The 12,973-nt window shown below is 31.6% G+C and overlaps 1 protein-coding gene across 1 annotated transcript; it reads left to right on the forward strand.

Annotated features, from left to right (window-relative positions):
- Nucleotides 1–767: 767 nt before the first annotated feature.
- Nucleotides 768–11,702, forward strand: LOC126734487 (tubulin alpha-1 chain). Its single transcript, XM_050438137.1, has 3 exons — nt 768–933; nt 10,071–11,028; nt 11,212–11,702. The coding sequence occupies exons 1-3, from the start codon at nt 931–933 to the stop codon at nt 11,601–11,603; spliced, it is 1,353 nt and encodes a 450-aa protein (XP_050294094.1). The 5' UTR covers nt 768–930; the 3' UTR covers nt 11,604–11,702.
- The last annotated feature ends 1,271 nt before the right edge of the window (nt 11,703–12,973 follow it).

A 12,973-nucleotide genomic window follows, 5' to 3' on the forward strand; every position in this document is an offset into this window, starting at 1 on the left:
ACATCAAAATGTCTTCAAAAAACCCAGAGGAATAGAAATAAAAAAGATAAAAGATTAAAGAATTTCAATACCTAACATTTCTAAAGAAATATTCTAGACATATTGCCTCAAGCACAGATGTATATAGCTCCGCCCGGAGCTATACACATCTGTGCCTCAAGTTTCAGAATATTCAGACATTGGTATTGGTAGAACCCTTAATATTATGTTCCCTAATCGATCTGTGCTGTCAGGGGTGTTAACTATGCCCAAAAAAGTAAAATAATAAAAAAAGTTTTTTTATAAACCTACTAAGGGCGCCTTAAAATACAATTTAAAGCACAGATGCTATTTTTGTAGCTACTCTATAGGGGACCAATATACCCACTTTTATCTCCATATTAGGTCTTATATTATGTGTGTACTGTATTGCCATGAACGAAACCTTAAATGCAGAAACCGTAGGATGGTTGTCGGGTAAAGACCCAAGAAATTTAATAAATCCTAATTATTCATGGTAGGTACCAAAATATTCAAGAATGTATAGCCAGTATTATTTATCAATTTAGCTTCTTCTGTCGAAAGCACCCACGAATAATTTATTTTATTTAAAAAAATTATTTTTTTTTTAAATTTTCCTTGGAAAACATAATATAATAAAAAAAATTTATTAACTGAAATGAATAAATCTCTGTTCAGAGAATTACCCAAGTGATCGATGCGAGACGGGAGTGACGCGACCGTTAACCCACATGATGACGCTCGACCAATCAGAGTAGAGAAACGAGGCGTCGGCCGCATGACGTCAGCGAAAGTATAAATATCCCGACATGAAATTTTTAGCCGCAAAGACGAAGTTAGTTTAGAAAGCTGCATAACAAGCTTGTCTGAACCTCTTGTCCCCAACTTTTTTACATTTTTTGTGGTGTTTTTCCGAACAAATCAAGCAAAATGGTAAGAATCTCCGTTCTTTTAGTTAGGGAAGCGTTTTGGTTTGTTACTTTTTTTCTTAAACGTTCTTAAAATGGTGAAAAACGTGGAAAACCGTTAGGAACCAACGTGGCTTGCCGGCCGACATTTTGTTTAACCGGCATACTTCGTTAATCCCGTAAAGCTATTTATGTTTATTCGTTTTATATTCGTTAAATTTATTGTCCTAGTATGCATTTTTTTAAAACATTTTACGCATATATTGGCTAATTTTCTGACTGAATCATGGCGAATCGATATAATTAGGGCTGGGTATCTAATAAGGGTGTACCTCTATAATATTTTATTTTTACGTAAATATTTATATTTCTTTTTTGTTTTAAACTCTTTAACCAAAGATTAACCACCATTTCAAGTTTTATTTCTGTATGCGTAAAGTTCTGCATCGATCGATATTCTGGGTGCATGCCGCACCCAAGCGAAATTACATGTGCATTTTCTTTTCTTACGTTCAGGTGTCCCTATGGATTTGTCAGATTAAATTTAATGTTAAACCTATATCAATTTTGTGAAACTAACTTTATACATAATATGCATCTCCCAGTTTCCGGTATGAATCATCGCGTATATCGATATTATAGGGGTGGGCACAAGCCGTTTATTGTTTTATGAATCATTAGGCTACGTTTACAACGCGTGTATCAAATATTTAATACTTGGATCAAGTGACGTCATGAGGGCTAGTTTTTTTTTTTTGTGTAAACACCTAGGACCTAATTTGAAGTACCAAAATGACAAGTTTGACGTTTTATTGTATGTTAGCTTACTAGACAAAAATAACAAAGAGAAAGAGAACAAGTTTAGGTTTTGAAAAAAAAAAAAAATTAATTTGTTTAAAAATAATAAAAATATACAATTTTTGTTATTTTTACAACAATAACACTTTTAAAGATTTAGAATATAATTCTATAATTGAGGCGTTCAGAGCTAAAGTGGATCAAGCCCATAATTCGTATTCGTATTTACCTTATTGAACCATTGGTTCACATTATCAACCTAATATTTAAAACAGGAACAGTACCTACTCAATTTAAAGTATCAATAATCACTCCAATATATAAATCAGGTGATAAATGTGAAATAGGTAACTATCGTCCTATAAGTGTGATCAATAATTTTTCCAAGCTCTTCGAGAAATATTTGAAAGATAGACTTATTGACTATTTACAAAAAAATAACATATTAACACAAAATCAGTTTGGTTTCATTGGGGGGCTCAGCGCATCCGATGCTGTCTGCGAATTAACAAAGCGAGTGAATCAGGCTTTTGATGGTGATAGAAAGTGTTTGGCAGTGTTTCTGGACCTAGCAAGGGCCTTTGACACTGTACCGCATGAGCTTTTGCTAGATACTTTAAGATCTTATGGTATTAGAGGTCCAGTGTCAAGGGTCTATGAAAGTTACTTGGGGGACAGAAAACAGTCTTTAAAAATAAATAATGAGATTAGTGAACCATCTTATATAAAAATTGGAATTCCACAAGGAACAGTTATTGGACCTATACTCTTTATAACTTATATTAACGCTCTTACCAATCTTAAAATTCATGACGGGTCACTGATATCATATGCAGATGACACGGTTGCGGTGTTTCACGGAATTTCTTGGGGAGACACAAAAAAAACTGCAGAACTTGGTCTAGCAACAGTCAAGAACTGGCTGGATTCTTTTAAATTAAGTCTCAATAGTCAAAAAACAAACTAAATTGCATTTTCTATAACAGCTGCTAATCGCCCCAGATTTCAACAAATTAAACTTGAATTAATTGATATCAAGGAAGTTTCATTTACTAAATATCTGGGTATCATTGTGGATAAACATTTAAAATGGGACCAACACATTCTAAAATTAACACAAAACATCCGTAAACTTATTTATCGATTTCATATTTTGAGAAATATCTTAAATGAAAAACTACTAATTTTAATTTATAAATCCTTGGTTGAGTCCTTGTTAAGGTATGGGGTGATTGTCTGGGGAGGTCTATACAAGAATTGTTTAAAACAACTTAATGTAGTAGGTATATTGCAGTTAATTTAATTTAATTTAATTTTGTTGAATATGTGATTATCTTGTTAAACTTATAATTGGGTTTTTATATCATATTAATAGTTATTTGTTCTAATTCTTTGGATAACTTTTGAGAATGTGACTTTACTCTTTTTCTTTTCTTTTCATTCTTTTAGGTTTGTTTGTGTGTGTTTTTTTTTTTAACTATATTTTTCATTGTTTTGCAACTGTTTCCTGTTATTGGGCAGGTTGCCTGTTGGAAATGGAGGCTTATTATTATTATTAAAACTTTATTTTAAAAGTTATATACAAAAAACAAAAAAGATTTCCTACACAACAATTATATTCTGAAGAAATTTTTAATATACGCTCAATTTACATATTGTCAACATGCATTTATACACATAAATCAGAAAAAATCAAGAATTATGTTAGTCATTCCTACACAACCCGAAATAATATAAACAGACACCTAAAAATACCAAACATAAAAAAAACTATAGGGCAACGATTTTTAGGATACTTGTCCCCGAAATTTTATAACATCTTACCAAACAGCTTAAAAAATATAAATAATATTAAAAACTTTAGTAAGGTCTGTAGAAAATTTATTTATTCAAATATAGATAAATTTAATTTTTTTAAATAGTTTTGGGAAGGGAAATTTTATTGGAGAATTTTTGTTTAGTTGTAGATTATGGTTAGTTATATTTTATATTATTACTAAAATTTTGTGATTTCTCAGCATACACAAACAGATGTTACAACATCTAGGTGTATGTTAAAAACAATGACTGTTAACTATTATTATTGAATGTAATTAAGTTAAAAAAAAAAATAAAAAAATTGTTATAATATAACCAAAATGATTAATAAATTTGAATTTGAATTCATAGTTTTGAGATAAATTGAGTTATATTACACAAGTGACCCCTCAGAGAGAGTTAAATGAGATTTTACTTTTTAGAATTGTGTTACGAAGACTAACTTAAATATTCATCATGGTTTGAAAATTCAAAATTAGGAATGAAAGGTGATAATACACTTTTAATTAGAAATTATTGGACTTGATCCACTTTGACTCTGAAATGTTTCTGACAAAAGATAAATGAAATAAAAAACACAATGTAAAATCAAATGTATTATTTATTACTTTTTAGCCAGCATATAAAAATATCACTCAAAGTTTAATCACTTTCCTTGAAGATAATATATAGGTTCATCATCATCTGATTCTGCAATATTTTCCTCATTCAAACCAGTTTGTGATCTAGTTTGTTTTTCTGTTCGTAGGTTTTTAAAATGTGCCTGGGTATTGGGTGGAAGAAATGGTAAAAGGGACAACATATCTTTTTTCTTTGCCTCGGTGACCACTCTGGCAGTTTTGTATAATGGATCTTGGGTCTCACTCAGGGACCACCTGAGTCAGTTTTCTTCTTATTAACTAACATTTGTTCAAGGTTTTTAGTCATTAAAATATTGGATGTATTTACTTTGATAACCACAAAAGGCTTCTTCGACTTTGCTTTCTTGACAACTTGTAGCCAGTCCTCAGGTGTAAACATTTGGATACACTTTTGTGACGCTGATTCAATTACTCCAAAATCTTGATCATTAGGAAAAAATGAGTGACCAGAAACCACAAATTTATGATCAATTGTTTTAATGCTTAACTGGGGATCTAGGACCGAGTTCAACAATGTAGAGGCCACTTTAATATTTCGATTTTGGTCAGTACATGAATCCGAGTAAAGAATTACATGGGAATGATGTTTGGCCTCCTTCCTAATATGTGAGTAGCATAGACGCTACCTCTTGTGATCCTCTCCCTCCTTCTGTCTCATGGATTCCAAAATTGTATACATACATATTCCGCTTATAGTATGCTATTGATGTAGTTAATTTTGGATATGGGAGAGCCTTTTGAAGATTGAATGTTGCAACATAACAGGTATTTGATGCGAAGGCTTTATCAGTTTTAAGAGACTCTGGCTTGTAGGGCTTTAGCCAAGTGCAATTTCTTTTCAAGTTCAAATTGACTATGCCGTTCCGGATCATCAGTAGAAGCTTCTATCTTCAATTGAAATTCATCACATCTACTGCCCGTATCTTTTTCAGGAACTTTAAAATGTAAGTTAAATTTAGTAGAAAAAACGTGATAGTAAAACTTTTGTTTCAAAGCTTGCTTCCCTTTGCTATTGCATTTCTCAACATACCAAGTCATATAATTTTCTTATATTTAAATCAGGATGAAGATATTTCCTTTCCGGATTTTTTTTTCCTGCTGTAATGGCTCTGATAGGCAAGGAAAAGAGTTGATATGTGCTACTATATCAGTATCATCAAGTTTATTCTTTGGAACTCCTTGCCTGCGTGAACTTCAGGCTTTGAAATGCCCATGTAAACTCTTCCATGACTAAGCTGAAGAGTTTCCAAAAAATATTTCTTGCACACTGTTTGAGAATTTGCACCGTCTCTTAAAACACAACTGTAGCAGACACCTTTTTCACTAGCGCTTCCATCTCATATTTGCTTACACTTCACTCTTTGACTCAAAACAGAACTCCTGATATATACATTTTATTTGCTAAAGTCCCCTAACTTCCAAAATGATTTGAATATGCACTTCCTCTGTTCCTCTGTGAATTTCTCATTACATCTTTTTTTGCAATGGCAGGGTGAGGATTTGCTTTCTACCTCTCTCCTTCTTTGCAGGGTCGCCTTCATGATTTTGTCTACTTGGTCCAGAAAGAGGTTCAGAAGCTGTCCCTGGTTTGAGTGAGAGTTATCTAGAAAGAAAAGAAAAGCATTATATACTGTGTTCAATTTATCTTAATAAACTTTTGGTTCACTCTACTTTAACTTAAAAAAAAAAAATTTTAAATAAAACAGTTGGTCAACAGGTTTTATTTATATGTTACAAATGAAATAAAATAAAACAAAAAACACTTTTGCCATTTATTTCTAACAGAAATAAAGAATAATAATTTTAATCTTATTTCGGAATAATTTAAAACTTGGAAACTTAAAAATTTTAAAAATACCGTGAATGAAAATGTTACCAACAAATATTTAACGCACGGTATATTTTAAAGAAGAATTTTCCAATTATTACTAATACTACTACAGGCCTATATAATGTATACATTCAAGTAAGGTTAGGTTAGAATTTGTAATTATACTAAATAAACTACATTATTTTACTATACCTTCAGATTCTGACGTCGAATATTCGTTTTCTGGGGGCTCATAATCAGAGGATGAATCAGAAAAGTCCATAAATGATGTATCTGAATCCATTATACTCACTTTTTACACAGGAACACATAAACAAGTACACAAACAAACACCACATGCTACAATTCTAATGAGTTTGGACTTGGTCCACTTTGGCTCTGAAATTTTATTAATTTTTTTCAGAACCAAAGAAAACTACTGGCTTCTGTTGGCAAACTACGGCAGTAGGGACTTGATTCACTGTGGCACTGAAAAGATACACTTTTATTGGGTATTATTGTATACTAAACACATTTTTTGAAATTTTGGACTTGATCCACTTTAGCTCTGAATGCCTCAATTCTTTGTCCAAACTGATTAACAAAGTGGTATTTTGCGGGTGTATTAATTAATTGTTAAAGAAAACTATTTGATTCTAGCCAATGTTTCAAAGTATTTATAGTAATTCATCTTCAGGGCTCATTCTTAGTTCTCTCGCATCGAATTAAAAAAATACATATCACAGGGATAAAAATGTAGGCAACCTAAAAGGCAGTTACATAGAGGAGGGATTACAATTAAAATCTCATAAAATATAAAATAGAAAACTAGAGAAATTTACTACTAGGTGTAAAAACTACAGAAGAGAAATGTGTTACGCATTTCACATGTGTTTTATACAATATGTAGTAGTAAAATACAAGTCTACCATCTTGTTTCCATTTTATATTTTTATGATATTTTAATTGTAATCCCGCCTCTATGTAACCACTTTTTAATATTATCTATGCTAATAATAAGAAGACAAGAGTACCTTTTTTATGTAAAAATGTTGTTTCTTTTTAATTTTACTATCCAAATAATTAAAAAGTAACAAGAAAAAAAAGTTTTACACTTTTATCCTTGCTGACCACTAATTTTAAATGATCCTGTATACATTTCATTATAAAATCAGGTAGTAACAATAAGAGTAGTATGCGATAAAAATAATGATCAGGGATTTCAAAAATATTAACAAAAAACCATCTTCTTCTAGAAATTATAAAACACCCTGTAACATGAAAATGATTCACTTTTCAGGATTTCTGTATATGAAGTTTTTGTCTTATTTTTAGACAAAGATGTGGCTGGTAAAATATTGCAATGTAATTTTGGGACACCCTGTATATTTTTTTAATTTGATGAAAGAGAACTATAACTTCAAGCCCTAAAGATAAATCACATTGGCTAGGAAAGAATAGTTTTCCTCTAACAATTGAGCTAATACAGTCACAAAGTACCACTTCAAAAGAAAATATCTGGTCACAAAAAGAATTATTTTTTATTATTGCATTTAGTTTCATATTCATAAATTTATTTGATATTTTTGGAAATATTTTTTGTTATTAATCACTATACTCCTTATCCTCTACAGGGGATGGTTCAATTAGCTTAGTTTTTCAAAATTGTTTAATTGCTAAATAGATGGCCCTGGTAATGAACTCAATGGCCGCATAGTAAATTGAACTCATATTAAATAGGCATTATATTGTTTCAAAGATCATTGTATCATTTTGGTGACTACTGATTGGTGAGTTGAATACAAAGACCCTGCTTCCAGAAAATATTTACTTGCTTCTGGCTTAACTTTACCTAACCATCTCCAAGCTAAAGCTGCAGAGTTCTTAACAGGTTTGCACCATTCCAACTCATGTATTCGACTTGTTATTCTGTTTTGGAAAAGCATGTTTTGGTTTGAGATCTTAATAAATTTCTGGTTATATGTATGTGTATAGACTTTTTTATCCTGCATTTGTATTTGAGGCATTCATCAGCTTTATGCAATAGCACATAATGGCTCTGTGGAGATGTCTTAACACTCTCGACATGGTAATTTTTAATAAAAAAAATCATTTCCTTGTTTGCTTCAGAGCTTTCATGATTCTAGATAGGGATTAAATTTATTAAGACAAGTTTGTCTCAAAGTTGACTCAAGGTTTTTCTTTATTGCATGACTGAAAATAAATCTATTATTTTTATTTCTTGGATATTGTACAGTGGAATCTTTTCCTAAATTTTTCTTTTTGGTCCATTGATGTTTGAACATATTTTTGGTAATTTTTTGAATGATTAATTCATGATCATTTGATAAATTTTCTAAACCCTATAATTATTGATGAGCAGCACAGCTTTTCTCTCAAATGATAAACTGATTCCAACTTAATCAACAGTCCAATTAATTGTCAGAGGCAAGTGTGTACATTGACTCAGCAAGGCATTAGACAAAATTGATCATAATACTGTATTACAAGAAGTTGCCAGAGTGGGAGTTCATTGAGATCTCCTTGGGTGGGTGGTTGTATATATTTTAATTGATCCCAGTATGTCAATATATAGCCACCAGGCCTCCATGTATCCTGTTACCTCAGGTGTACCTCAAGGTTTCCACTTGGGGGCCTTTACTTTTCATTGAAGTCTATTTAAGTGATGTTATTATATGTTTTATTTTATGCAGACAATATTAAGATTTTTGCATCAAGAATGTTTGTGATTGCTTTCTGTTACAAAGTGATTTCAACAGATTTTTTTTTTAATATTGTCAGAGAAGTAAACTTTATCTTAATTATGATAAATGTGCATTTATTGGTTTCATAATTAGTACTAATTTATTTTAATTTAACTACAATTTTAATAGAATTCTTAGAGGACTGATAAAGTGAAGGATCTGGGTGTCATCTCTGTATATTTTTATGCACTTTTAATAAAGCACTTAATGACTGACCTATGATCAAAAGCTAACTTTTGTAAAACATATTAATTACTTAAGCATCAATTATAACCCAATGGGCTTAATTGTACAAAATAGTAGGCAATAGTAACCTCTAGAAACTCTCTAAAAACACCTCCTTTGTTGGCTCCACAATATGCAGTGCATATTGGAAACAAATTTTAAAGATTGTTAGATTATAAAAATATTGGTACATTTAACTTACATGCTAATTTAATAGAACTTAGAGTTGAATATCAATTATATCCTATAAAACTATCATATTGAATTGATTATCTAGTACCTGAAATACCTTTCCATATTCCTTGGAGAATTTTTTTTAAATTTGCTTCTGATCTATTTGTATAGAATCAATGTATCAAGTAATCTGCCATTAAGTCATATGCTTTCTATATATAATTTGGCATTTTTTTAGTATAAATTTAATTAACAAGGACACTAAATTAGAAATTTAGGGCTTTATAATATTTTTTCTCAAGTACACCTTAAAAATTTTGTAATTTGTGGATGTTCCTTTGGATTTCATCCTGTTAATATTTATTTGTTTGATAAATAAATAAAACAATAAATGTTGTATATCCTGATAGTCCCAGTTTCTTTAAATTCTACATACCAGACTTGTTTTATTTGACTCATTAATCTCTTAAATTCAAGATAAAATTAAAAATATATGAAAAAAAGGCAACAACCTAAAATTGTTCCGGTAAATAAAAAAAAACTTAACCAGTTCAAAGTAAAGAAACCACTTATTTCTTAACTATAAATAACAAACAGATAATTATAATGATTAAATTTTTAAAGAAAATTAAATGTTTTTAGAATGCAGTTATTAATTAACAATCTTAAAATCTTATCATTACTCAAAATAGGAAGCATATTAAATTTGGATTTTTTACATGAACATTAATACTTTAGGAAAGGTTCTGGGTTTTGTATGTTGACAAGTTTGTTAATTGAAAGACCATTAGTGGAAATCTTTTCACAAAACTTATAAAAAGATTGAAGTAAGCTAAAAATTATTTTAGTGTGAATTGGTTACTGTATTGAAAACACAATTTTTATATAATTTGTGCATATCTGTACTAACAGATCTGTTTTTCTCTTACAGCGTGAATGTATCTCAGTCCATGTTGGCCAAGCCGGAGTCCAAATTGGTAACGCCTGTTGGGAACTCTACTGCCTTGAGCATGGAATCCAACCTGATGGACAAATGCCATCTGACAAAACTGTTGGAGGTGGAGATGACTCTTTCAACACCTTCTTTAGTGAGACTGGTGCTGGCAAACATGTGCCCAGGGCAGTGTTTGTTGACTTAGAGCCCACTGTGGTTGATGAGGTCAGGACCGGAACTTACAGACAGTTGTTCCACCCTGAACAACTAATCACAGGAAAGGAAGACGCCGCCAACAACTACGCGCGTGGTCATTACACTATTGGAAAGGAAATTGTTGACTTGGTTTTGGACAGGGTCAGGAAACTGGCCGATCAATGTACTGGACTGCAAGGATTCTTGATCTTCCACTCTTTCGGTGGTGGCACTGGATCTGGTTTCACTTCATTGTTGATGGAGCGTCTATCAGTTGACTATGGCAAAAAATCCAAACTTGAATTTGCTATTTACCCAGCCCCACAAGTATCCACTGCAGTAGTTGAACCCTACAACTCCATTTTGACCACCCACACCACCTTGGAACACTCTGACTGTGCCTTCATGGTAGACAATGAGGCTATCTATGATATCTGCAGACGTAACTTGGACATCGAGAGGCCCACTTACACTAACTTGAACAGGCTTATTGGCCAAATTGTATCTTCTATTACTGCCTCTTTGAGGTTCGATGGTGCCCTCAATGTTGACCTGACAGAATTCCAAACTAACTTGGTACCATACCCCCGTATCCATTTCCCTCTGGTAACTTATGCCCCAGTAATCTCTGCTGAGAAGGCTTACCATGAACAACTATCTGTTGCTGAAATTACCAATGCTTGCTTTGAACCAGCCAACCAGATGGTGAAATGTGACCCAAGACATGGAAAGTACATGGCTTGCTGTATGTTGTACAGAGGTAAGGTTCATCTCATCTTTTTAAAATATTGTGTCTTGACTAAAGAAGTGAAATAATTTGATTTTTTTCTGTTTAATAGCAAAAATAATTCTTTTATCGGTATTAGAAGTTTTTGAACAATCCAAATATTAAATCTGTTTCAAATGCAAAAAAAATTAATAATATCCTGTATTTTTTTTCCAGGTGATGTTGTACCCAAGGATGTCAATGCTGCCATCGCTACGATTAAGACTAAGCGTACCATCCAATTCGTTGACTGGTGTCCAACTGGTTTCAAGGTTGGTATCAACTACCAACCACCGACCGTTGTACCCGGAGGTGATTTGGCGAAAGTGCAACGTGCCGTATGCATGTTGTCCAACACCACCGCCATTGCGGAAGCTTGGGCCAGGTTGGACCACAAGTTCGATCTGATGTACGCCAAGCGCGCTTTCGTCCACTGGTACGTAGGTGAGGGTATGGAGGAAGGAGAGTTCTCCGAAGCCCGTGAAGATCTGGCTGCTCTGGAGAAGGATTATGAAGAGGTTGGCATGGACTCTGGAGAAGGTGAAGGAGAAGGTGCCGAGGAATTCTAAATGAACATTAGAATCTGCTTTTTTTGACTGAAAAAGGAAACTTCAAGATCTTTTCTTAAATGATTTTTTTTCACTGAATATAATTTTTTTTACCTTCAACGCTTATGGTTGTTTTATTTCATTTTTAGATTAAATTAATTATATTTAAAAGTATTTATATATTTTTCTAAATTTAAATATTAATGAAGTTTATTGGGGTTCATTGGATAAATACCTACATTACCGCTCAAAAGTGTTTTCCCACATATGACTGTTTTAAAAGTTATAACTAGAAATAGTAAACCGATCAGTTATTCTTATTCATACATTTTTCAATTAATCAAATTTAAGAAAATCAATAAAATTTCTGGTTGAAATTGGTTTAATTCTCTTGAATTCTTCTTTCATATAATTTAAAAGCTTGCATGTTTTTATTGTTGTAGGAAAGTGCTTTGTATGCTTTAATTACCCAGAACATTGGTGAACTCACAAACATGGTATTGGTGTGTGATGGAATGCTTAGGTTTAATTTAAAACGAATGTTAATTCCCTAATTATATAGAAGTATAGCATGAAAATTGTCATGATATTGAACTTAACAAATACGGAAGTGGAATTAGTTTTTGCAATAGGAATAATTTAATAATCTCAGAGGAAGATCTCCACACTATAATTCCGTTAAAGCGTCGACTCATCGCATGCACATAAATAGGAATTTCGTTTAAATTAACCTATTTCTTTTTCATTTAAAACACGAGGACGCTAACTTATTGCTCAAATAAACGATATGACCGCTATTAGCTCACTTGGAATCAGTACCTAAAAATTTTGAAGATTTTATATTTTTAATAAAGTTATATATATAGTGGATGACTCAATATTTTTCAATCTGTGTAAGTTAATTCTCAGATAAGTGGAAAATATATTTAGTGAGGTGTCATCTACAAACTGATAAAATCTATTGTTGTACAATTGTTTTAGGTAATTGCTTTAATCATTGTGAAATAATGAGAAAAGCAAAGGGACAACGCTTATGGTTGTTTTATTTCATTTTTAGATTAAATTAATTATATTTAAAAGTATTTATATATTTTTATAAATTTAAATATTAATGAAGTTTATTGGGGTTCATTGGATAAATACCTACATTACCGCTCAAAAGTGTTTGCCCACATATGACTGTTTTAAAAGTTATAACTAGAAATAGTAAACCGATCAGTTATTCTTATGAAACGGTTCATTTATAACAAAATGCATATAAACAATACATTTTTCAATTAATCAAATTTTGGATTCATCTACATGTCCGCCTCGATTTTTAATAACAGCTTCACAGAGTTTCGGTAGTCTTCTAATTAATTTGTCCAAAGTTTCCTGAGGTATCTTGTGCC

This window comes from Anthonomus grandis, chromosome 1 (assembly GCF_022605725.1).
Source record: "Anthonomus grandis grandis chromosome 1, icAntGran1.3, whole genome shotgun sequence".
Lineage (NCBI taxonomy): Eukaryota > Metazoa > Arthropoda > Insecta > Coleoptera > Curculionidae > Anthonomus > Anthonomus grandis.